Here is a 27,056-nt window from a genome sequence, read left to right on the forward strand (position 1 = left end):
AACTATAGCAGTCCTACTACAGTGCCATTTTTAAAAGTAATAAAAAACCCCCCACTGCTCTCATAATCCACTATTGCCTATTGTCAAGCTTCATACTGAAAATGTTGTTACACAGTAAGCTTTTCTGAATATTCTGCCTTCTCCTGACCAATAATAATTAGTATCTCAGACAGCAAGAAACTAACACTACGACACTATAACAAACACAAACTGAGTCCAAGTGCAATTATGTGGACATCCCCCTTGGACAGCAAACGCCATGTCTGTCGCTCTAATACATCCCATCATTACAGCAGAAGGGCAGTCAGGCAATCTTTCTCTTCTTGTTTCACAGAAATGGAGTAGGAATCCTCCCCCATGCACAGAACTATGCATAAACCTGCACAATTTATTACTGTGAGGAAAAAAAAAACACCTGGCTGAGAGTGATCTCTTGGCCCTTGCTGCACAAAATAAAAAGTCTCCAAGGAGCTGGAAGTATCACAGATTATTATCACTATAAATAAAATTATTATTCCTCATCACTTTCTAGAACTACCTAGAAGGTTTTATGAGGGGCGGGTCAGTCTCCTCTAGACTGCCTGCTGCAAGGGAACTAGAGGAAATGGTGTTGAGACAGGGTAGCTTCAAATTAGATATTAGAATAATTATTTCCAATGTTTAGGTTGGCAGGCATTGGAATAGGTTGCCCAGCAAGGTGGTTGTCACCATTCCTGGAGATGCTTGAAAGGTGTCTGTACACCTTTGTATGTCTGGGTCATACGGTTTAGGGGTTACACTGGTAATGCCATGTGCTAGTTAGACTTTATGATTTTAAAGGTCACGTCCGATTTTGATGATTATATGACTCTCTTTGACGCGTCTGGCCCTTGTACTGACAGTCCACGTCACCATATCTTCCCTCTGGTGACACTTCTTCCCCTATACTGAGATTGGTTTGGTATCCCCGTGTGTGCCAACATGCGCCACTAAAGGGAAGTGTCCAGGCCCGTTATCCTGGGCCAGGCCTGCGCTCTCCCCGGGCCAGAGCAGCGCTTTAGCTTCGTCACCGGCACGCAGCGCACGGCGCAAACCCCACCGCTGAGGGGCTCCCGCCGTGCTCCGTGCCCAGGCGCTCCCGCCTTGCTCCGTGCCCGGGGGAGCGCTGGTTCTCCCCAGGCGCCGGGACGGCCGAGCGGCCGAGCAGTCCCCCGGGCGCCGGGGCAGGGGCTGCGGGCGGTGAGCCCTCCGCGGCGCTGACAAGCAGCTGGCCCGCGGAGGAACACGGCGCCCCGCCTCAGCGGGCGGGCCTAGATCCGGCCGCTGCCGCCATTTCGCGGGGAGGCGGACGGGGCGGGACCCGCCGTCAGCGCTCCGGAGCCCGCCGCGACCCCCGGGAGCCGCGGGCAGGAGGAGCCGCGGGCAGGAAGAGCCGCACGGCGCTCCCGGAGCGGCGGCACCGCGGGCACCCCAAGAACCTTCCTTCCCCCGCCCCGCCCGTTCGCCGCGGCCCCGCCCCCGGAGCCGTTGGCGGCGGCGTGCCGGGCCCGGCCCCGCCTCCCTCCCGCCCTCCCGCCCTCCTCCCGCGGCGTCCGGGCCTGGCCAGCGGCGGCAGCGCGGGGCTCTCTCGCCCTTCCTCTCTGGCTCTCCCCCGGGCGGGCGGCGCCTCTCGGCTCTCCCCGCGCCTCGCACCCTCTCCCGGCCGTGACGGGCGGCGGCGGGCGGAGCGCTCCCCCGGCAGCCTCAGGGCCCCGCTGCCCGCAGGCAGGCAGGACTTCGGGCGGCCGGTCGGCCGGTCGGGCGCCCCCCCGGCTGTTTCCGGAGGAAGAAGAGCAGCTGCCCCCTCCCCCCTCTCCGCCTTCCTCCCCGTTCTCCTCCTCCTCCTTCTCCTCCTCCTCCTCCTCCTCCTCCCTCCCGGCCCCCCGAGCGGAGCGCGGAGTCACCCCGGCGTGCAGACGGGCCCGGCACTCGCACACACACAATGGCGCTGAAACGCATCAACAAGGTGAGTGAGCGCCGCGGCTCCTCCTCCTCCTCCTCCGCCGTCTCCCCCTCCCCTTTCACCGCTTCGTCCTTCTTTTTATTGTTATTTTTGGGGGGTGTTTTTTCTTCCCTTTCCTTTATCGCCTTCACCCCCCCCGCCCCCCCCGGTCTCGGCCCTGGAGGAGACGGGCGGGGGGGGAGGCGGAGGCTGGAGAGGCCGGGAAGCGGCGGCTCCTTCCGGCGGGGGCGGCGAGGCCGCTCTCCCCGGGCCTGAGCTCAGAGCTCGGCCCTGGCCCCTTCCTGAGGGCGGGGGCCGGGGGGGTCGGAGGGAGGCAGCTCCCGGGGCCGCTCGGATGTCAGCGCAGCCCGGGGGTCGCTGCCGCTGCCCCTCGGCCGGAGCCGGCCCGGATGGCGCCGGCCCGTGGGTGCCGGGGCTTTCGGCGCGATGGCGGCGCCGCCCGGGGCGGCAGCTGGGCCCCTGGGCCCGCTCTCCCCTCCGCTGTGCAACTTCTCTCCCGCATTGTAAGATGGCGGCGGGTCCGCCTGGCCCGGGCGCTTTCCGGGATCCCTCTCGTTCCGCAATAACGCGGCACGGGCGCACGGAGCGACCGCCGCGGCGCTGCCCTCGCCCCGCAGCTGCCCCTCTCCGCCGGCCCGGGGCCCTCCGGACCCCCGGGAATCCATCGCCCGGCCGGGAATCTCTTCCCCCCGCGCCCGGCGGGAGCGCGCTGCGCGCCGCCGCCTCCCCCCCCGTTGCACAATCGGAGCCGGGTGGAGCAACTTCGCGGCGGCTAACTCGGAAAAAATGCCGCGGTGATGAAAGTTTGTTGATTTGGTTTTGGTTTTTTTAATTTTTTTTTCTTCTTTTCTTTCTTTTGTTTCTGTTTTGGTTTTCTTTTTTTTTTTTTTTTTTCTTTTTTTTTTGTGTTGGTGGTTTTTGATTAAACCTCTCCCAGGGTATGGAGGCTCCCGGCGTGAAGTTGGGTTCCTAGGCTCCCTAGGCAGGTTAAGGTTTTCTCGGCAGGTTTGAGAATTGCCAGGATGTAATGGCAAAACGCGATGGGAGCGCAGCGGCGTTACCGGGAAGTCGCTGTTGGTCTGTGCTCCTTCTTACGCGAGCTACGTGGAGCATTTACGTGCTTCAAGAGCTCAGAGGAGTTTCTTGGTCATCTCACAGCCTGCCAAGATGGCAGAACGTCAGTGTGTCCTGAAATCGGTGAATTTCGGTGCACAAAACATCTTTTGTAGACAGTGTGTAAACTTTATGCCGCCTGCTAGTCTCGCTTTAATTTCACGGAGTGCTTGTGGTCATATTTTAGACAAAACGAGCATTTTTTATAATGTTTTTAGTGAACGGATAGTGCTGTTATCCTCGAAAATTTTAAACCCATTCTGAGTAGCTAGCTGAATGGTTTGACTTTGAATTATGGCTGTGCTCTGGTGAGAATTTCAGAACAATTCCTTTGGAATCTGCCATCAAAACTCGTTCCCTGTATTAGTGGATGATATCACTTGAGTTGAAACACAGCTACTCCCTGGTATGCTTTGTCATCAACTCATGCTTATGAAACACATTCAGGCGCTGCAGGTAAGAATTTATTGTCAAATGTAAATCAAGACAAACCCCCACTTATGTAGTAATCTGGTGGTCAGAACCTGAGAACGATTCAGCGTGACTCTTAAACCAGTAAGTCATCTCTGACTTCAGCGTTTTGGCCTGTTGTGTACAGCCTCTTGTCCTGTATTGGTCCTTAGGCTCTATTGCACTCTGCTGTAGCAAGGTTCTTCCTTTACCCAGTGCAAGAGTTTAGCGTTGGGAAGATAGTTGAGTTAGGATTTTTTTCTTTTTTCTTTTTTTTCTTTTTTCTCTTATTCTTTTTCTTTTTCTGTGTGTGTGTGTGTGTGTTTGGGTTTTTCCAATCAGTTTAATTGCACCACGCTACAAGATACACTTCTAAATTCACATGGAGTTTGTAGTTTTGATTTTTGCATTTGCAAGCCTGAAGGTGAACTTTAATTTCTGGAATGAAACCATTTTTTGCATGTTGCTTTCTTTTCTGTGCTGGTCTCCAGTTCAAATGTTTACAGGGGCTGATGCTGATGTAAAAAAATAGCAGGGCCAGTTCTGTAACAAAATGGTCGTGAATGTAATTTTAATCCTGTTAACCAGTAAAGCCCAGAGAGAAGGGCATTGTCACTGGTAAGCTGAGATTCCCTGTCTTCCAATTTAAGATCACAGATCAGACCTTGGGACTCTTTGCTTACTTGTAGCATGTCTTTGGCAGTCTTGAGAACAGGCTCAAGAGAAACCAGGACCTCAGAACATTGTAATCACACTTAGCTGATTGAGTCTGTGTTATTACTTATGAGGACTAGAATTCACTGTCTCCTGCAGCAGATGACATCCTGACTGTACCAGTGAAGATATTTTCAGTCTGTTTGGCTATCTCCCTCTTTGTGGACTTGGTGTATCAGGCAAAATAACATTTTTCGTTATGTTGAGTAAACTAGACTATGAGACTCTGGTAGTGTGTGTGTGTCCCTTTAATCTGAAGTCTGTTACATATTCAGAATACAACCATTCTTAAAACATAATGGAAAATTCTACTTCTGATTTGAAAATGAAAGTAAATGACTGTTTGTGTGTTGGGTTGTCTGCTTCTGGAACACCCTGTATAAAGCGCTCCCCAAAACTGAAGTAGTTGTCAGGTACACAGCCAATCCCAGAGAGATTATTGTTATGCTGGAGTTTGTCATGGCATCAGTGCCATCTGCTCTGGGGGCAGCTTGTGTTCAGTTGGCAAAACTCCGGCCTTGATGTGGCTTCTTTTGCAGTTGTATTATGATAACAAACAAGTTCTTTTCCCATGGCGTAATGTGAACCTGCATCTTAAAATTGTTTTCTTTCCTGAGGATGAAATTTCTCCCCAATTTATTTTTTTCTCCCTGTAATTATCAAGAAATTTGTGTTGATTTCTGAGCATGTATCTAAATGCTTGGTGCATGCTGTGGCACATTGTCTTGGTCTGAAGTGTCAATGGTGCCTGCTAAAAACACATCCTGTAATTGCTGCAGCATGCTGGAGCTTCCGCTTCAAATGGTGATGATCCTTCAAATGGTGATGATCCGGTAGCAGGGAAGCATTTATGTAGGAGTAAGGAATCAGGAATGTGTAAAATCTGGAAAACTTGGAAATGTTGCATTGTTGGTATGCATCCATTTTATCACTGCTGTACACATCCATTAAAGTGAGGTAATAAAAGTGGCCTAAGTGATCTTGATAGGCTAAAAATAGAATTAATACAGGAGATGTATGCATGAAATGTCTCGTCTGTGTAATCCTTAAGAAAGCTTGTGCCTGCTGTGTTTTATGGCCATTTGATTTAGCATAGCACAAGCTAGCATCATTATATTGGAATAATTTGTTAGAAAATCTTAAGTGGAGTTGGCATCCTGGAAGCTAAAGGCTGAAGGTGGCAAAACCATTTATGGCTACTTAAATGCAGAAGGCTTCCATTGACACTGGTGGAGTGGTGACTGAATAACTGTTTTCTCAGGCTGCGGCCTCCAGCGCTGTTCCTAGATGTATAATTAATTGCAACTTTAACTCCCCTTCTCCAGCTGCTCGTGGTAAGAAATGCTGCTAACCCTGGAAATAAAGTATTTTTCAGAGATGAGGTGTAATGTGTATCAGTGAGGACTGCATTGAAATCTGCATTAGTTTAATGAAAGCTGAAGGGTTACAAAGCCTGCTTATTACTTTATTTTTAAACTGCTACTTTTTTCTTTTGAACTTGGTTTGAATTTAAAAGAAAAATCTGTGATAAAGCTCCTTGGAATTAAGTTTTCTTCTCTGGATGAAACCCATAACACTTTTTCAGGCAGTCTTGGATTTTGTTTGCTGGGCTTTTTCAAAATAGCTGAATAACTTGAATTATGTGATTGAACTCATGCTTTGAATGAATGTCTAGAAATAAGTCTGGATTTGTGTGTTTAAGGGCTCAGAAAGTTAAGATTAGCTAGCTAATGAAATTCAGTTGATGTGAGCTTAGTTGAAATGCTTTAAACCTTTGTAAATACTCTCTATGTATTGAATTACCTTTTTAACTGTAATTTCACCTTAACTATTGTGAATATCCAGGGCTAGACTAAACTCTGCCTTGGGTAGGTAATTCAGCAGAACTATTGCACTCGGTGGTAAGAAGGGTTACATTGAGCCAGGAGGCAGTGGTTCATTTTTAAATCATGATACTGCAGTAATGAGGTTTGGGAGGCCCTACTATTGAAGAATTTAAATGTTTTTTAAGTCAGAATAAAATATTTAGCGTAAGATGAAAGCTGTCATCCCTTAAATTCTGTTTAAGATTCAGCTTATCCAAATAGCAGTGATATTTCTACTATGAAATTAATATCATTAAAATGAAAATAATGTTTTTTAATTGAGTAGGTTTGGTACTCTGTATTGAAGACCAGCATTTATAAATAAAGTATTGGATGTGTTTCAAGAGCTGGTCATTTTTTTATGAGAGAGGAAAACCAATGCTTCCTCAGCTATAAAGTTTGGACTGCGATAACTTAAAAAGATTTCTCTTCTTAATTGAAGACAGTGCTTGTGAATTAAGTTCCCAGTCAGCATGGAACTTTCTATGTGTGCATTGGAGTGAGAAGAGAATAGGGATTGTTATCTCACTTAAGTGATTTACAGAACTTCAGAGATCAATATTCCATTAGATGGGTATTTCTTGCATACTTTACAAAGAGTCCTCTAGTATATCAAGGATTTAGGTGGCATAATGTATACAGAGTAAAAAGGTTGACCAGCTCTTATGATCTTTGTGATCATTCCAGCTTTTATCTCTAAAAGCTAGCTGGTTTTGAAAATAAGTCTGTGGTTATGCTGTTTTTTCTTAGTGTGAGTTTGTTTTACAGAAGGCCTGATTTGAAACTCCACAGAATGAGCCCCCTTCAACTTCCTGCCCAGTCTGTAAGCAGTTCTGAGGCTTCTCTCTGCGCTCATGGCTAACGAGTCAGGGAGTGGAGAAGGATGTATAAACAGCTGTAAGCAGCAGCTGTTGGGAACTGAGCAGTGAACTGCCCCTTGCCAAAGGCACCTCTGTGTTCCTTGTGGAGCCCAGTTCCAGCCTGGTGTTATCCCCCACCCATTGATGGGTTCTCTGCATCCACTGGGTTGAACCGTTGGAGGAGGGAGAGATGGGGGTTCTTAACCTTCTCTGAGATGTCAAGTGACAGCTGGTAAGGAGGAGTGGGGAAAGGTTGAGCTTTTGTGTCATTCAGATTAGGGCATTGATACGTCATCCCTGATAAATCTTTGTTGCAAATATGAAGGTTTTGCCACTTTAATTGTCTGCCCTGTGCTCTTGCATAGATCTCTCCCCTGTGCATCAGAGCTGGCAGATGGGAACTTGTGGTCTGCACTTCAGCATTAGTTCTCATCTCTCAGAATAAGCTGAGTTTTGTTGATGGTTTTAGGCTGAGATGCTATAACTTATATTGGAAGGGCCGAGTTACAGACATTCTCTTTTGTGATTGATTCGATGTAGTAACCTGACAGTAGAATATGCAGGAAAAAAATTAAGAAATGGAAGCAGCAGTGTTAGTGTGTGTGTGTGTGTATATGTATCTACAGTCAGTAGTGAATTTTTAAATGTGGTTGCTTTTTGTCAAATTGGTTTTATCAGAATGGAGTCTTAAATTGTTGAGTTGCGCATGCTTGACAGTTTTGTAAACTTTGAAATATAAATTTAATTCCTAAAATTCTAAATGGAAAACGCTGGAGATTTAAAAGAAAAACCAACAAAACCAGTTTCTCTTCACTGGTCTTCTATAGGGCACTGATCTGATTAAATTTGGTAGTTATGTTGGAGAAGCTTTGCAAAAAAAAAAATTAGTTAAAACTGTATTCACTAGTTTAAATTGGTGTTTATGTCTTTGGCAACTCTTTGTAAAACACTTGAAGGTAGACAAGGTTTAATACTGGAAAATAGAGCATTGCAGGATTCAGGACTGAAAGCTAAATTGATTGGAGGATTTTTACCGAAAGTAAACTTCAGTATTAAATTTTTGTGTAAAGGAAGCCTTTGTTCTGAACATCATCCCTTTGAGACGTGTGATACACCAGACATCTTCAAGATCTGCAGTTTTTCCTGCTGTAATTGTGATGGGTTTTTATTATGGTCTTAAGAAAGCAAGATGAGAGGATCGTGGGCTGCTTTGCAAATGTTACAGCCCAGTAGAAAAAGGTGACCAACATTTAAATCTTTTCACAAGCATCTGGACACCAGAGTTGCAAGCTGAACTGAGTGCAGATGCTGAAGTGCTTTAGGTCTTTCTGATGGGAAGGCATGAAGATTGTATTAAATGTTCAGTTAAATTTATAGTGAGCTTTCTCTGTAGCCTAGAGTTAGCATCACCTCTGTGAGCTCTTCTAATAAAGAGTGCACTGCTCAAAGGCAGTACTTCTCAACCTTTGTTGGCCTGTTTGAGTAGTAATGCCAAAAAAATTCTCTTAAATCAGATAAATGCAAAGTTTGTTTTTCTTTTCAGCCTTAGTTTTAATTTTTTCTTGCCTTGAATAATATAGGAGGATCTCCTGAATTACTATTTGCCACATGAGCAAGACTCCCTTCCACTCCCCTACTGCAGGATGCAGTCTGCTCGTAAAGATGCTTTGAAACTTTTTTTTTAAACTTACCTCATTTATTTTTAAAGGTCCTTCTGTACATCACTGTTCTCTAGGTAGCTTAGGTGGAACTCAACTGTAAGAGCAGTTGTACTCCAGATAGTTTGTGTTTTGTTTTGGTAGTAGTTGGTTTAGTTTTTTACACTATCGTCTTGGTGTGAGTTCATTTTGTGTGTAACTGAACCTAATCCTATAGACTGGCCCTTAGAACGATTATGAAGGGTACTTAGAGAAATAGCATCATATGATGGGGTAACTGTGTGCTGTAGTCAATCCCACATAGTTGTGTCCGTAGCATACACCCCTGTGGTATATTGGAATAACTTTCACATGCATCTTTGTATTCATACAAGATATGGACTGGTGAAGGTCAAGACAGGTTTTTAAAAGGAGAGCTGATTTTCAGAGTTGGTTAGGTTAATAAATTTCAGAATAAATGTGCTGATTACAGACATAGTGTTACTTGTTAGAGTACTAATTCAGTAACTTTCTGTTACACTGTCCTTGTTTTTTTTGAGAACCTGGAAAATTCTTGTAGCTTTCAGAAAGTGCAGACTGACTGATGCTGTGCCCCATTGAGGCCACTTGTAATTTCTACAAAGGCTTGTCCTGCACACTGCCAGTCTCCAGAGTTGTTGTTTGTGTAGTCTTGGCAAGCTCTGGGAGTCTTCAGTCACGTGGAGTGCAGGGTGTACGGGTGCCGCTTTTGGTTGTGTGTCAAATGTTGGTGGCTGAGATTCTGCTCTGTTACTGTGCCCTCAACAAGCTGAAGGGCAGCATGTTGGGAGATTCTTGCATAGTGCTGCCAAACTCCAGCATCTGAGGAATATTTAGCCAGCATTTGTGTAAAAATGTGTAGCACAACGCCCAAATCACATTTCTGAGAGGTAGCCATCAGGACAGAGTGCCTTACTTAGAGTATAAACTTCTTTCCAGCTGCATTAATTTACATTTGTCTGCACTGAATTTCATCTGTCCCTTTGTTTCCCAGTCATTCTGTTAAAGTTAGCAAGGGGCATCTTGGTGTTTCTCCTGTGTCCTGTTTATACTAGTTACCCTCTTCTTTAAGGGGTTTCTTGTAGTCCTGGGTTACAGAACCAAAGATTACTGTGGTTGTTGCAGGGAAAAACTACCAAGGGAAAAGGCATGTGAAGTTTCAGTGTCTGATATTCAAAAGCTTGGAAGTGGCAGAATTAAAACACCCAGCTATCACTGAATGACTCTGTAGTTAACCAGTGCTTCACTTCACACTTGCCCCTTCGATGTGCTTTAGGCAATGTATACAGGCCTCGTTCTACATTGAGCATAGGAGTGTTTTAATAAGCTCTGCTGTTTTCAGATTGTTATAATACCTCAGAATTTATGTGTGTTAAGTAGTCAGATTTTCTTCATCTTCAGTAAGACAGCTTCTGTGGTTTTGGTTACCTTAGGGGAAACAAACTGTGCTTTTGAGTTTAAAGCACAGCTGCAGGTGAGTAGATAGCACCTTTTTTTTTAAGTTTGTTCCGAAAGCGTTTAGGGAGTGACCAGGAAAGCAAAGTCTGTGACTCCATTCCTTTTCCAGTTGGATCTGTCCAACTACTCTACAAAACATTGGAATAAATAGCCATTTTAGTTGCAGTAACTCTGAAATTTCCCAAAAACCATTACCTGCATTGTACACCTTCCAGATTTCAGAACAGATGAGAACAGCTGTAGACAATACTCTCATTCAGGAAGGGCTTGTGTACTGAAAAGCTGGTCCTTTGAAGAGATAGTTGGTAGTCACCTGAGTAGCTCCTATCACAGTCCAGGTACACCGAGTGATTTAATTACAGTGGCACAGCAGCCTGGCATTTCCTTCCTTGAGTGTGAGGCTTAAAACATGAATATTTCAATGTTTGTCTTTTATCATACCGTGATGGTATGACGGCTAGACACTCTGCAAACAATATGTGGGGTGTAGGCTGAAAAAAATCTAGTACTAAGGACTGAAGAAAGAACCATGAAAATTAGAAGCAGAATAATCAAAACAGAGAGAATAACAACTGTTACATTCCTACCTGTATTTTGGGATTCTTAAAAACCTTTCTGTGCTCTTTGTCCTTGCTGTTTTCTGTGATCGCTTTTCACATGTTTTCTCTGCATAATTGCTCTTAATGTCCTTTTTTAATTAAGAGGAACCTACATCTTTGTGTCTTGCAGTGCCATTACACGTTCTTTTTATCTATTTATTATTCACCAAGAGGCCAGCTTGTTTGAAACTGATAATTTTCTGCTGGTTACATTTGTTTTGTGATGTCTGTTATGCCATTGCTTTCTTACTCAGCTTAGAAATCCACATTCGGTGTCCTTACAAACTGTTATTTTCTGCTTCCAGATGTAATTAATTTCCATGCTGAAATGAATGTTTTAAATGCAGGTGTGTGGGATGAGGCAGTAGTTCTTTGCTGCTTGACACTTCTTAATCTTCAAACAGGCTTAAATGTTCTTCCCCTCTCTTTATAGCTGCTTCCAATCCTTCCTTCTTTTTTAAAGCTGTTTTCAGCTGTGAGCTAATGAGTAAGACCAATGCAGTGATGAATTTTTTGGTTGCCTAGAGTTGAAATATCTTGTTTTAGGCATCATTAGACTAGCAATCAAGTTAATAAATGTTGATTTTTTTGATTGGCCTAAGTGTTTTTTTTTTTTTTTTCTTTGTCTTTTTTTTGGTTAGATTGGGATTTTTTTGGGTTTTGGGGGGTGAGCTTTTTGTGTGTGTACATTGTTTGGGTTTTTTTGTGTTGTGGCTTGTTGATTTATTTTTTTAACTTCTGATATAACTGCGTGTTATCTTTCTTGTCCTCTAAATTATTTTCTGGACATGTGAAGCAAATTAACCTCTATGTTTTCTTGAGTGCAAACCAGAAAGCTCCAATATGTAATTTTAACAAATACTTATGTTACAAACCAGTATTAAATGTAACTGTGAGTTAAGGCCTGTGGAGGACAATCTTCAGTCGTTTTGGTAGGACTGATCTTCTGTCACTGTGTTTAGGTCAGCTGTTACTATCATCAAAAGCAAACCCTGGCTATTTCCAGATTAAACTAAAGAAGTGTATAGTTCCACAGGGAGTATGGAATCTCATGAGTGGGAAGAAACTGGTGCAGATGCTGCATTATTTGGTACTTTGCAAGAAGGAAGCTTGGTAGGTACCAGGCTGTCATTTCTTACAGGATTTTCTGGGACCTGAAAACTTCTGTTTTCTTGTTCCTGCATATTTGGATGAGATATCCTTTGTCAGTCTTTAAAGTTTCTTCATTCTTTAAATGGCTTCTGTAATATTTTAAATAGCTGGTAGAGGGGAGTTGTTTGAGAGATTTTTTTTTTTTTTAGCAGCTTTTCTGTCAAGCAAAGAAAGGTACTTTTGGTTTTATTATGGGATCATAGTTCTGCATTTGCACTCACATGTCAAAGTTTCAAATCCTCACTTGAAGCTTAGCTGTATTTTCTATGTTAGTTATGATTAAATTGCTGCAAAACAAGCAGGTTAATTAGCTTTTTTGTAGGAGGTTTTTTTTCTCGAAAGTACTAGTGTGTGTTTTTTGTTAGCTTTCTGATAAATGCGTGGTGGAAGAGAAGAGAGGAGATAAAAAATGGACTTCTGTGAAACTGAATCTTGCTAGAAACCTGAAGTGAAGCTGGCGGAAGACAACGTGCTGGATTTGTGTTAGAGCAGATCTGTCTGTCGCAGTGATGGCTCGTGCTGCTCTATTTCTATTGATCTCTGTTTTCCAAAACTCTGTTGCAGAACCATGCATGTCTTGCTCCTTGTCTGTGTTACACTGCTGTTGTCCTCTAACAGTAGCATTGGTGCTTACTCTTTTAACAGTGCTCTGGTCTGTAAAATGCTGAGTGACTAATGATCCTTGCGGAGAGGTAGGAACTATCACACTTTATATTTGGAAACTGGGACACAGAAACGGTGACGCGCTGGAGCTGCACCGGAAACCTCTGGCAGTGACAGAGACTGCGGGTCACTGTTGTAATTCAAGACTAAACCTTTCCAATAGGTGCATAGCGTGTCACTCCTCACTAAATTTGGTTTATTGTTTCTGTGTAAAGTCTTCCACATTTGGTGCACGGGAGTTTTGTTTTGCTGCTTCTTTTCAGCCACCTCTAAAGTGAAAAACTGTAACAACCAATTTCCAGAAAATGTGGGTTCCACTTTGGGGATTTTTAAGAAAATTTGGGATGCAGCTTAATACTCTTGAGAAAGGGAAAGCATTACTAAAACCATGTTAACAAAAAGAAGCAAAGTTGGAGAAGTACGTATGGTAGCAGGAATATGGAAAGCAGAAAGGTCTTACGTGTAAAAACATTAGATGAAATATTAATTTGTTATAGAATCGTTACTCTTGATTGCTAAGCTGAGAAAGTAGGTTTGTATTTATATTGCTGAGTGGGAAGCTTTAAAAAAAAAAAGCTCCTTCCTTTCCTTCAGCAAAATGCTTCAGCTGCACTCCAGATCTCACAGCCCACGTGCCTCTGCTTGTTCAGTTTCCAGTTATTCCAGTTTGCTTGTTGTGTTCAGTGGAGTTGTAGCTTTTCCAAGGAGGTACTTTTTAAAGTTACTCAGAACTTTCCACTCCCTTGTTGCAAAAAGCCTCCTTTCTTTGTGTAGATGTGAAGTGTCACACAACAGAGAGATGAGGTTGGTTTGGTGCTACTGTGAACCAGGATTTGCTTCATGTTTGCCCAAGCCTTTCACACTCTGCTGAAGCAAACAGCTTTGCTACAGACTTTTCTGACCATAATACCCTGGAGAAGCAAATGTAAGAGCTTGTGCCACCTCAGCTTTCTTTCCCCAAATTTAGTGGGTGAATTACTTGCTCTGTGGGTGAAATGCCAACTGGTGTATCATTTGTTCCCAGAATTACCTTTATCTTGAACCACTTTGATTAACGCAATTAGTTTGGTTTTGTTGGTGTTTTTTTTTTTTTTTTTTTTTTTTTTTTTTTTTTTTTTTTTTTTTTCTCGTGAAGTGTTTTAGCCCAGACAAAACTTTAGTCCTTTTGCTAATGAAGGTCACTGCTACTTTGTTACCTTGAGCAATTCAAGTAGTGAAAAGGAGTATAGACATAAGTTTTGAAATTATTTGAGTCTGAAATATCGAAACTCATTTGTTTCAGCTTTTAAATTATTTTTAGTATTACCAAAAGGTTTTTTGCACCAATGTTTCACTGGAACTCGCTAAATTTAATGTATGTCTTATATCTGCAATTACTTTTCCTGGTTGAATTATTGATGTTGAATTACTAATTTTCCTGCTGTGGTAAAATACCTATTTTTATCTTGAGTACTGAATTCTTGTTTCTCTGAAATAGTAGTACCTTTTGAAGACCTTTCTAGTCTAATGCACATCTGACAGTCTCATCCTTGTCTTCATGCTACTCAGTTTTAGAATTCTCATAAATGGCATGAACAGCCTTTTCATAGTTCTTAGTCTCTGTGACAGTTAAAAAAAACCCTGGAGGATCTAAATGTACTTCCACTGTTTAATAGATTCAGTAATAACTGTACAACTACATTAAAATAATAACATCTGTGTCCTCCTGCTTATTCTATTGCTACAGCTTACTTCAAGGGACATGATACCTTTTTTCCTGTCAGATTTTGGAAATGATTGATCATTCTTAGAACTGGAAAATACATTTTGATGAGAAATAAGCCTGACTAACAAAACCTGCTGTATTTGTTAAATGGAAAAAACCCCCTAAAAATTAAAAAAACCCCTTTATATCTGAAGCTTCTACATTTATCATTTGCATTTACATGGATAACATAAATCTAAGCTAACAATTTTCTCTGGAGGATAATTAACAGCATATGGACCTAAGAAGTGATATTAAATGGCAGCAGTAAGTCTGTCATCGGGGCCCCCCAGTAATATCTGGAGGGTGTAGCAAAATGCAAACTAAATGCATTTACTGTGATGATCTGGAAAGAGCTGTAGCCCACACTTCTACAAACAGCAGCAGTGAAATGAGCTGTACTGTTAACTTCATTGTGCCACTGCTTATCAAAACTGATGTGGTTTCATTTTGTGAAACAGTCAGATGCCAGTGCAAAATGGAAATATTATTAATTGGAAAATTCATCAGAATTAACACATGTAGGGAAAGGAAATCTGGGACTAAATTTCTTGGTGTTTGGGGAGAAGGAGGTTGTTGTGGGCTTTGGGTGATGCAGTTTTGTTGTTTGGCTGTTTGTTCATTTGTAATTGTTTTTTTTTTAAAGTGTATGGACTTGTACATGTTGAAGTGGTGTTATTCTTTCTGTGTTTGCAGGAGCTATCATCTTACCAAAGAATAAGTGTTTATGTTACAAGAAACATAAGTTTTCTTATTCCTCATATTGTGTTGGCTTATACTTAGGAAATTTTTGTGAAGTGCTGAATTTGTAAAACTTAAAGGATGTACATTAGGATCTTTCCAGACAAGAGTTAGCTGTCTGCTCCAAATATGCATATGTTTCCAGCATAATAGAATACCCGGCTTTCTTAAGTGTCTGAAAAAGTTCTTGGTTGAATGGCTTGTATAGACTTGCAGGGGAAAAAAAAACCAACTAGAGTGAAACTGTTAATGTATGAAAGAGGGGCTGAATATTACACCTTTTCTCAAGACTTCTAGATACCTTGACAAGTCCAGATTTATCATAGAAGCTCTTGAAGCTCTTTTTAGGGTCAAGGGAGAGCAGGGGAGGAAGAAGGTGGTTGTTACATGCTTTAACTGAAAGTGTAAATTTAATTTAAAGACACTGTCCAAACAAATGACTTGTGGAGCATTAAGACAATTTAATGGAGAGCTTCTTTGTTTCCTCACAGCAGTATTGTTACTGCCCAAGGAATCCTCCATCTGAAATATGTTTCCCTTCCTCTGTAATGGGGCAGGGAGAGAACTGTTTCTACAGTTCAGTAACTTTTAATTTTAAAGGCATAATTGCCTTAAATGTAAAGTTTAAAAAAATACAGATATTTTGCCTGATTACAGCACTTGTATTTGAATTTTCTTGTCTGTTTTGATCTTTGTGAGGTACATCTCTGATGCAGGTAGTGGGTAAAGTGAAACCAAGTTCCTGTGGGTTTTTTTCTTGCTGTTCTTAATTCTAACGTCAGATGTTACATAGGGTGCTTCCTGTTTCATGAAGACTCACCAACAGTTTTCTCTCACTTCAGGCTTCTCTAGCTAAGACTGAGTCCTTGCAAATCTTGATCAAAAAGTGATCAGACTTTGCCAGCTTAAGGCTTTGTGTCCTGCTTCTTTCTTCAGCAAGAATGTTGTCACAGTAGTGACATACGTAAACTTGGAAAGGCACAGTCATTGTAGCTGTTTACCTTCATAGTTGGTTTCAGTGCTCCTTTGTCTATTACAGACATTTTTGATACTTATGCAGTGGTTCTTTGAGCTATTAATCGCACATTCTTCTGTGTTTGTATGTGGAAAAACGCTTAAAGAATTTTCACATCTTATCTAGCAAAAACACTATCTTTGTTTGTTTTTGTTTTCTTAAAGGAACTTAGTGACTTAGCCCGTGATCCTCCAGCACAGTGTTCAGCAGGTCCTGTTGGAGATGACAGTAAGTAACTTCAAGTTTCATGCTTTGTTCTGCTGACTCAAAGCATATCATGCCTAGATAATAATGCGGAGTTTTTCTTTTGTAGTGTTTCATTGGCAAGCCACAATTATGGGACCTGTAAGTATTCTAATTCTTGTGATGTGATACTAAATGAGTAGTTTCTGCTGAGGAGAAAACTGTTGGGTTTTGGTTTTTTTTAAGGCTTACTTTTGTTAACTCTCCTTATCCTTATTAGCATTGTTAGGCATTTTTACTTAATATGTAGAAACTATGTTTGCATTCAACTTTTTCTAAAGTTTTAATCTAGCATGAACTTTGTACTTGGACCTGGTACTACTGTTAAGAGTTAGTTGGGATGTTTTTGTGTGGATCTTAGCAGGGAATCCGTATTTGGTCTGGTGTTATAATGCTGAGATCTTGAATACTTGAAGGAATAGAAGGGGGAATAATCACTCAAAGGAGAGGTTTCAGTTATGACTGGAGAAAAAAAAGTCAGCGTTAAAAGTTCAGTAAGCATCTGAATACTTGAATGGGACTTTTTCCTCATTAAGGAAGCCAAAAGTTTGCTTTTGTTGAAGACAACCTGGAAGCAATTCACATCTTAAGTTTTCTGATTATCTGCATTTAAAGACAAAACCTTCTGTAACTTTTGAATACAAGCCTTTGGTGTGACTATGAAGTAGGAATTCATTATCAGTGATGCTGCATGATCCTGGCTTTTTATATAGCTACAGGTGTGTTATTAGGAGGTGGCTATTAGAGGGTCACTGGACTGAAAAATGTCTCTTCCTCCTGAAGTACCTGGTCATGATTGATTGTACCCAGGTACCTCAAATAGGTACCTAGTGTTGAGCACTGCGCTGAGAATGATGATTCTGTGTGGCTGGTGTCTGCACGGTCACGAGGTATTAAGCATTGGTTGAATTTAAATTGGGATTATTATTTTTAGTTTTCTCTTGCGGTTTAATAACGTACAGCTCCTGTTTTCCCCATGTGGTTTTCCTGGTGTCAGAAGGTCTGCATTCCTGTTTCCACATTGGGCAGTGTCCTGATGGAAGTGTGTCAGTGTGGTGTTAGCAGTTCTAGTGCTGCTTTGGTGCTGCCTTTCATAACAGACAGGGATTGTAGAACCAATTGTCTGGTCTTCGACCTCTGCAATAGGATATCGTGATTTTCCTGGATAGGTGTATGAGAGTGTGCTTTGGTTTAACACATTTTAAGGAGGAATTTCTGTGATTGATAAAATACATCCCCAGAATATGTTCAGTGAAAGAAAGGGTTGGTACTTTTTGACTCCTCAAGGCCTCATACGGTATCTGTTGACTGAATACAAGAGTTTATATCTTGATCACTAGGTTACATCAAAGATAGGATAGGGTATAATCTACATGTTGGGGGTTTGAGTCCCATCTCGTGTTGCAGATTGTAATTTTCTGGTATTGAAGTAATACATAGTTATTTTCGTACATTGGTGAAATGCTTTTGCAATTAAGGTGAGAATTCAATTTACAAATAATGCAGAAGTGTACCATGCATGCCTCAAATTAATTATCCCTAGCCCTGAGTCCAAAATTAACAGCAAAGTATTCTTCAGGTTAAACAAGGAAATTGTTAGCTCTATTTCAAAAATCTAGTTGCAATTTTGAGTAAAAACCTTTTGCTTCTTTCTTCTTGTAACTGCTAAATTACACAATCCCTATTTAGTCACTCCAGTTTTTTCTTCTCCTTACTATCATCTTTTTTACTTCCACATGTTGCTTTACTGCTTATAGTTGATCTCTGAATGAATTATCCCACTAATTCTTTCCTTGGAGCAGGAAAATGTAAAATATGCTCTCATACTAAATTACAGTGAATTTTTAATACAGAAAAAGAGGAGAAATTCACTTGAATTATGATTATTCTTTTGACTGTTTGGTTGTGCTGGTAGGATGGGTGGTTGAGGTTTTTTGTTGGGTTTTTTTCCAAGGAACAAGGATCTAGCTGTGTATTCAGGTTTTCTGGAGGGCTGAAGCTAAGGACAGAATTCAGGAGGGAATGGGAGTCCCTGGCCACTCTAAACTTGGATGGTCAAAACAAATAAGCTCCAAACACAGAACTGGAGGTTTTTGAATCTGATGAGACCCCCACTCTGTTAACAACACTTCTTGGGGCTGTCTTAGAAGCATTTGAATGCTTTTGCCCTGTAGTCCTGAGTGGATTGTCAGAGCCGCTGGGTTTTATGATGCATTTGCTTGGAGAGGTCCACACAGAAAGTGATGTGTGTGTGTTCTGTATTACTCCTCTTAGGAACTAAGAATTAAATTTTAATTATGTCTCACTTGTATTGCTGGATTAAACATTTTGGTTTAAACAAATTTCCATTTATTTAAAAACAAGATCTTCAGTGATATTTAGTCTTAAAGATGATGATAGGAGAATTATTTGTTTACTTTGACAGAACGACAGTCCATATCAGGGTGGTGTATTCTTCTTGACAATTCACTTTCCCACAGACTACCCATTCAAACCACCTAAGGTAAGTATTGCTGTCTCATTTGTGAAGTTAGTGCTTTTTAAAGAACTGAGTACAGGACAGAAATTGTCAGTCTCTGTACTGTAGCATTGTCAAGTTCTCACTTCTTTTCAGGGGCTCTTATGATCTATTAGATGTCTGGGTCCATTCAGACTACCACAGGGATGGGTGTGTTAGCGTATTCTTTATGAGCAGATCCATGAGTGTGAATTCCAAATGTCTTGAAATATTTGGACTAATTTCTGGTTTTCTTAATGGATAGGAAAACTTTTCATTAGCTTTGTGTTGCTGTGATAGAATTCTTGCCGAGGGGACTGTCAAGTATTAGTGTAGCTGTTTGGATTGGTGTGTAGGAATGTGACACTCTGGGTGGGGATTTACTTGCCGAGTGCCTAAAATCAAGTGAAGGGGTTATTTTTCAAGAGTTTGGCAGTAATTGCAAAATGTGCTCTTTTTTTTGGTAGCTTTATCAGCCACTAGCTTTTTCTTCCAATTTTCAGTCAATATGAAGGCATACCCTTCATGACCACGGTGTGGTAACTCTGTGTAACTCTGTGACAACAGTGTTACTGTGGTTTAGACACTGCTGAGTGTCTTCATCCAAGGCAGCTGGGATTAACACACTCATACTTGCCCTCTCTCTGTTTGAAATAATGCCTGGTAGTGGGAGACTCACAGCTTGTGGCTTGGATGTGTTTCCTTTGAATTTGGTGCAGTTTAACTGCTTTATCTTTTTCTTTTAGAGTAAATTAAATTGACTGATAGCTTGACTGAGAAGAACGGGTGCAGTTATTGTTATAGACCCAAATGCTATAGACCCATAGTCTTGGTTTCTTTGTTTTTTTTGTTGCAGGTTGCATTTACAACAAGAATCTATCATCCAAATATTAACAGTAATGGCAGCATTTGTCTTGATATTCTAAGATCACAGTGGTCTCCTGCTTTAACTATTTCTAAAGGTAACTTTTGTGAAGAAGAAATTTTTCCATCTTGTGTTTAATATTGTGCTTTTAGCTTTGATTGTGTTAGGTTCTTGTACATCTCTTTGATTTCCCTTAACTACCCCTCCCTTCCTCATTCAAGCCTATGTTTTGCCAGTTTGGTGATACTTTTTTTCTAACACGTTCTCTTACGTTTAAGGCTCTTTCTGGCCACTTAGTGCTTCAATATTCTTAGCAGAGTTTACCAGCTTGGGCCTGGAGGAATTTGCTGGCATTTGGATTGAAATAGGCTTGTGTTGGAGTGTTCAAGCTAAGGCTAAGAAACTGCTTGTTTGGAGCTGCCCATGTAGATACACATGCATATTAAATGAAAGATTAATTTAAAGTCAGTTTTTAATACTGAAATTTACATAATTTTTTCCTTTTGCCTAGGGTTACATGCATAATTCTATTGGCATATCTGTGGTAGATAAATCTGTTATTGATACATACTGCTTTCTACTACGGTGCACTGGCATTGCATTACATTACTTCATGAACTAAGTTTACTGATCCTGCTTCATGATTAATTGATCTGTGTTGCAAGAGAAGATTTGTGGCTTTCCTCATTTTACTGTAACAGATAATTCTCAAATATTTTCATGATGATCAAATTGTTTTGCCTCAAAGCCATTGGTCACTGTGCCTTTAAGATCCCTCAAAGTGCCCTTTTGTCTATAGAACTTGCAATTCCTGTCTGTCCAAACAGTCAGTTTGTTATTTGAGTGTGTATTCCCTGTATTTTATGCTTCACTATTTTCTTCTAAAGCTTCTGTAAGAGTAGAAGATGAAGTCCTCATAGTTGCCTAAAACAGTGCTACTGAGTTTTTTATGTGTGTAGTTTTATCAGTGCAGACCAGGATATTCTTGCCTTATGTACAACAAATAAAGAATTCAGTCTGATTTAAAAACTAAAAACTTAAATTTGAGGATTTTCTAGTTTTAGTGGTGAGAGCCATGAATATGCTGTTCATCAGAGTACATAATGTGCTTTTGTTGGCTGCTATATTACATCATAGTGTAGGGGACAGCAGTGCTGTTCTCATGTGTGTACTGACAGCTGTAAGTATTGGGAAATAGGAAGCAAATAGTTCTTACAAGCCTTTAAGTTAGTCTGGGCTTTTTAGTTAAGAGTGAGTTATGAATTTATATTGACTGTTTATCAGAACCTACTTCTTAGGTTCTGTTCTGTGACAACATTGTGCTTATGTAAAGATCGTGCTCCATTGTTTCTGAGATTGCCATTCCTCTTTCGCTATTGAGAATGCTTTTTTTTTTTTACAGTTCTCTTATCCATTTGTTCACTGTTATGTGATCCAAATCCAGATGACCCACTAGTGCCAGAGATCGCACGTATCTATAAAACAGACAGAGACAAGTAAGTACAGAATTGTACAAGACTCGTATTTTAACAGACTGTAAGAGTGCATTGTCAGACAGCCGTTGTGTTCAGTGAGCCTTTTGTGAAGATCTGAGATGGAGAAAACTGTGTGACAAAGCAGTGAGTAGTGCATAATTTAAAAACAAAGGAACTTAGCATCTTTGAAGTTGTAGGTGAAATGGACTTAACTTTTTCTCACATGTGTGGCAGTATTTTACAGTATATATATTTTGCCCTTTTTTTGCTTACTATACAAAAATCTAGTTAGATCTTCATAATGAGGAAAAAACAGCTTTTTGTTGTTTTGATGCCTTCGTTCAGCAGCAGGTTGGCCTTAAATTTTTGGTTCTTCCCTTGAAAATAGGCAGCAGAACTTTTCCCCATCTGTGTTGCAACAACTTTATTTTCCTTACATATCTCTGACATTTTGAACAGATAGAATTACACGAGCAGATTTGGGGGGTTTTATATATATTAATGCTAAATATATTTGTCCAATTAGGTACAATAGGTTAGCAAGAGAGTGGACAGAGAAATACGCTATGCTGTAGGGTAAGAATAATTGTAAATTATGGTGCATTTAACAAAATGGAAATTTGTCAGCACTTGGGTGCTGCATGCTCTAAGGCACTGGATTAACTAACAGATAATGGATGCACCAGATACTGAACGTGGAATTTTAACAGCTTGATCTGTGGTTAGCGTGTAATGTATTGGCTAGTCACTATTTCTCACAGATACTACTCTTGCATGCCCCCCCCAAAAAAAAGTTAGTATGAAATAATTGCTGAGTTCTGAGCCAGGTTGTCAACTGGTTCAGGTAAGTATTTACCCAGATTTTGTCAGAATTTGGTTCAAAGTGATGCCCTGTAGAGAGACCTCATATACAGACATGAGTGAATTCAGACAATCCAAATTTCAATTATTTTTAATCACCAGTGTATGTCTTCCACATATAAACTAGGAAATATATGGGGATTATGTTTTGCTTGTATAGTTAATAATTAACTTCTTACTGACAAGCATGGAGTTTAGTGTTAACTAATTGTCAGCTCAGTTCCTGTGGAAGTAGTGTACTTTAAATAGTCTTTTAATGTCCTTTTCAAATTTTGAGCAGTATATTTGTGTGAAAAGAATATTCAGTGCAATGAAATGTTTAGTGTAATTTTTCTTTAAAATTGGAAATTCGACATTCTGTATCCAGTGATATTATTAACCAAATAATCTTTACTTATGGCATGGGATATACTGTAATCTTAACCTAAGAGCAATATTCAAAATACTTGCCTTGCTTATTCCATCCCAGATAGTCTCTATTCCTTCTCTTTCAGTCATTTTTTTTTTAATAATGGACTTTAGCAAATTTGCTTGTCATGAATTAAAAGTTTTTCCTAAAAACTAGAGAATATCTATCCTAATTTGTGTAGGGAGGGAATTGTTCAGTTTTTTGAGTTCAAGTATGTCTTGGTACAGAAAAAGACTTCTTACACTGTAAAGAGAAAAGAGAGATGGGAATAAAATCATATTTAATTGTAAACTGTCTCGGAAATTGTAATTTTTATGCTAATGTTAATTCGTTTCCTGGTTTTGTCTACAGGTACAACAGAATATCTCGGGAATGGACTCAGAAGTATGCCATGTGATGCTACCTTAAAGTCAGAATAACCTGCATTATAGCTGGAATAAACTTTAAATTACTGTTCCTTTTTTGATTTTCTTATCCGGCTGCTCCCCTATCAGACCTCATCTTTTTTATTTTTTTGTTTACCTCCTTCCATTCATGCACATGCTCATCTGAGAAGACTTTAGTTCTTCCAGCTTTGGACAATAACTGCTTTTAGAATCTGTAAAGTAGTTACACAAGAACAATTGCCCAAGATTCAGAATTTTTTTTAATGGAGCATGTGTATTATGTGGCCAATGTCTTCATTCTATCTTGGTTATGAGATTAAAAACAAACAAACATTCCTCACTGCTCTAACAGATACTGAAGATACCACCTGAAGGGGGGAGGGGAGATGGATGTTCAGTTTCTCCCATCAAAGAAGTAACATTGCTGTAGCAACATCCATCTTGTTTCAAACCTTCCAGTGTTAGAGAACTGAGGTTTTATTATATACTTTTGCTCATAACTGATGTGTCTGGAGAATTGGTACTGAATCTATAGCATCAGCAGAACAGAAAATGTGATGTATCTTATGCATGTCAATAAAGGAATGACCAGTTCTTGTTTTACAGAGAATGGAAATTGGAAGTCAAACATCCCTTGTATTCCAAAATAGGGTTTAAGAACATTTTTGTAATTCATTTAAATTTTGTTAGGAGGCTTGGAGCTATTAGTTAATCTGTCTTCCAAAACACTGTTTAATATAGCACTGAATAAATGATGCAAGTTGTCAATGGATGAGTGATCAACTAATAGCTCTACTAGTAATTGATTTATTTTCTTCAATAAAGTTGCATAAACCAATGAGTTAGCTGCCTGGATTAATCAATATGGGAAACAAAATCTTTTGTAAAAGCAAAGCTGGTTTTTGTATATACTGTTGGCATTTGCCTCATTGTTTAACATCAAATAATGATGTAAAGTTCAATAGAGTGACTCTTCTGCCATTTTCAGTTCTAATGCTCAGTCTGTTGCAGGTTGGCACATTGCTCGGCCTGGTGGATGCAGAATTAATAAGCTAACATAGTCGTGTAGCCGTAGTAGGGGGCTGCACTTGGTGCTGGGAGCCCAGCGTTCAAGGATGGACTTGGGACCCAGCAGATCTGAAGTGGTGTGTTGTGGAGATACTTCCTGATGCACCTGTGTTTGCTGACTGAGAACCTTTTTCTTCACCTTGTACACTTGACAACTGAAAGATCTTAATGTGGGGGGTAATGATGAGGCAAAAAAATTATAAAATAAAGTACTGTTTTGATGTGGGAATTGTCATGAGGCTGTGTTGAAGTGACTTTACTATGTGGGATGTTCGTTACCATTGAAAAGGACTTGTTCAGCCATGCTGCCATTTACATTGATGACTATTTTAATGCAACAGACACTTTCTTCATGTCAGGTGACTAAACGTGAATAAAGACTCATTGCTATTGGATTTTTGTTCTACAAGAAACATTGTTGTGTGCCATTAGTTTATCTTTCAGCAACAAGGGCATTATTAAACATCTGACTCTTTCCTCCCCTCTTCCTTCATATTTTTCCTTGTTTAATCTTTTTGGTCTCCATTCTTAACATCCATAGCTTCATTTTCTCTAGTCTTGTACTATCACTTTATTGTGCATCTGTGACTTCTCACTGGCACCACTTTTGCACTGCTTATAGTTATGTACATTCTGATACCTTGTCCCCACATGGATGTGGAAAGCTAGATGTAAAATAAATGTTAAACCTTAATTTTTATAAAAATTTGAACATGCAGTTTGGACATGGTTTGTTCTGGTTCTAAAGTATGAGAGTGAACTTGAAATTTTCAAGTTTAGTTGGCTTGGAATGTAGAAACTTGGTTTCCCTTTAGCCGTACGTGCTTCACTGACTACTTTCTGAAATTTATTGATGAAGTTGCGGTTCATTTCTGCTTTGCTAACCAACTTACACCGTTTGCTGGGAAATTGGAGTATGACTGCCAGTAGCATTACACCTGAGGTAAAAGTTTATATTTTTAAGCTTACAAATGTGTTGTTATCAATTGGTTTTTTGTACTTGTGTTAATTTGATGCCTGTTACTTTGTCGTGGGAGTCGCAGCCACTGAAATCACTTACATGATCAGCTAGGAAGGTGTTTTGTGAGGTGTAAGGCAGCAGGTGTTAAACACAAGGAGGTGTGCATTATGAAGGGTCAGGGAAGAAAATAGTAAAATATTACATGGAAGATGGAAATCTTGTTTGGACCAGTAACTGTTTCTTTTTTGCATCTGTCATGTTCCCACTGTAGTAATTTTTTGTAATAGCAGGTGTATATTTTGATAAAAGAATGAAGACGGATTGTAAATATTCTAGATGCATGCTGACAGTCTGAAGTGGGAAATGGCAGGTGTTTTGTCCTTGAAGCAGACTTAGTCCTATCTGGTGCAGCCTTTCCTGCAGGAGTCACATTTGGGCTTCTTGTTCAAGCAGGGGGGTAAGGGGAGGAGCTTGTAGGCAGGAGCTAATACAGACACAGAAGAATTCTAAGACTTAACAAAAAAAACTTAATTGGTGATTACCCCAGTGAGTACCTACCAAAACTAGAGGTAGTCTGAAAATGACATAGTGGATCATCTTGACTCCTCCTTTGGAACATAGGGAGAGTGGAAAACTTTCCCTTCAAACTTAATGTAAAAAGTGAAGATTTTGGAAATGTTGAGTTGTCCTGTCTTGCTATGGTAAAAGTTTTTTTTTTTTGGGTTTTGTTTTTTTGTGTGTGTGTGGGTTTGGGTTTTTTTTTGTTTGTTTGTTTGTTGTTTTGTTTGTTTGTTTGTTTGTTTGTTCCCCCCCCCCCCCCATGATAAATGTTATAATAGTTTCAGAGGGGTCAGTTCTATACTAGAAAACTTGGATTAAACAAAATCTATCTCTATTTTAATGACTTATTTGAGAATGAGTATAGAGAACAGAATGTCAAGCCAAGACATATAGCGGGGAAAGAAATAACAGTGTTCTTTCTGCAATAATTTTATTAAGATTTCTTGCTATATTTACTTGGGGTTTGAATTTAACAACATGATTGCAGTCAGTTCAAGTTTCACTTGAAGAACCTTGAGTGGTTTTTAGCACAAAAAAAGTCTTTTCAAGATGCAGGAACAATTTGATCTATAGTATTGGCTAGGGATTTTTCTGGTTTTTCTGTTTTCTGGTGCACACAGCATCTGTATTTGTTATGAGTATACACGCGTTTTTGTGTGCTTGAGTAAAATTCTACTCAGATTCACTTACTTGCCATAATTTTTATATCAAGATCACAGATGCTAACTTTTTCTGGGAAGTCTGGCTTTAAGCAGACCACAGCAGCAAGCTTTGGTTGCTTTGGAGACATGGAACTACAGTGGCAAATGATTAAAAGACAACCAGTTAGTAGATGGGTGTGCAGACAAACAGTACTGGTCCTGTTAGATTGGATAGTTGCTTATGCAGAAAGGAGTTTGCATTAATCAGCAGATAACGTGAGAGTTTAACACTTACAGTCAGAAGTGTTCTAAATAACTCCATTGTGTTATATTTTGCAGCCTCCCTTCAGTTTTTCTCTCTAGTTACTTTATTTCAAACTCCTCTTTGCTATAAAAAATAGTGATTTAACAGGCGTTTTCATCTGAAGCAGATACCTTAGGTCCAACAAATGTGGCTGGTGATGCAGAAGTCTTCAGTCTGCATATCCCTAGTAAAACTTAAAGCATAGTTGCAATTCAGCTGAAGATTTCTTGCTGTGTTTATAGCTGTCCAAAAAAAAAATTAAATTGTTTTTCCCTGATGCATTTGTATTTTCATACATGAAAATGTAGCCAAGACAAAACCCTCTTTAGTTAAATTTTAAAAATTAGCACTAGAACAATGGAATGAGGTAATGCATGATCAATGAAGGATCTTAAGGTACAAAGGTTATTTTTATGTTTTTTATAAAACACAGACTATACTAATTCCTTCAAATGTAAAAACAAAAAACAGGGTACTGATTGGATTTATCTGCTTTCTGGTCTTCAGTTCTTGATGTTGAATGGAAGGTATTTTACCCTAGTGCCTTCAATATAATTATAAAGTAGGTATAAATTGAAGAACAGTTGGATTCAGATCATGATAGGCAATTGCATATTTTAAAAGATAGATGTAATTGCAGATAAAATACTTTCAGTATTAGGCTGAGGGCTTGTATTTTGGCAACAATGCAGGACCAATGCAGAGAAAGCATGGGAACACAGGAAACAAAACTGCGTAAGTATGTGATGTAAAG

The 27,056-nt window shown here is 40.2% G+C and overlaps 1 protein-coding gene across 1 annotated transcript; it reads left to right on the forward strand.

Annotated features, from left to right (window-relative positions):
- The first annotated feature begins 1,693 nt into the window (after positions 1-1,693).
- On the forward strand, positions 1,694-24,070 carry UBE2D3 (ubiquitin conjugating enzyme E2 D3). The gene is made up of 7 exons (XM_083861753.1): positions 1,694-1,984; positions 16,196-16,259; positions 16,345-16,376; positions 18,700-18,777; positions 19,628-19,733; positions 21,039-21,132; positions 22,733-24,070. The coding sequence occupies exons 1-7, from the start codon at positions 1,961-1,963 to the stop codon at positions 22,776-22,778; spliced, it is 444 nt and encodes a 147-aa protein (XP_083717879.1). The 5' UTR covers positions 1,694-1,960; the 3' UTR covers positions 22,779-24,070.
- The last annotated feature ends 2,986 nt before the right edge of the window (positions 24,071-27,056 follow it).

The sequence above is a fragment of the Zosterops lateralis genome (genome assembly GCF_965231275.1).
Source record: "Zosterops lateralis genome assembly, chromosome: 5".
Taxonomy (NCBI): domain Eukaryota; kingdom Metazoa; phylum Chordata; class Aves; order Passeriformes; family Zosteropidae; genus Zosterops; species Zosterops lateralis.

Bases quoted from the DNA above. Each gene is read 5' to 3' on its own strand.
- UBE2D3 (XM_083861753.1), top strand. From the start codon at position 1,961: ATGGCGCTGAAACGCATCAACAAG. The intron at 1,985-16,195 runs GTGAGTGAGCGC...GTTTTCTTAAAG, and splicing joins CGCTGAAACGCATCAACAAG to GAACTTAGTGACTTAGCCCG. The intron at 18,778-19,627 runs GTAAGTATTGCT...TTTTTGTTGCAG, and splicing joins ACCCATTCAAACCACCTAAG to GTTGCATTTACAACAAGAAT.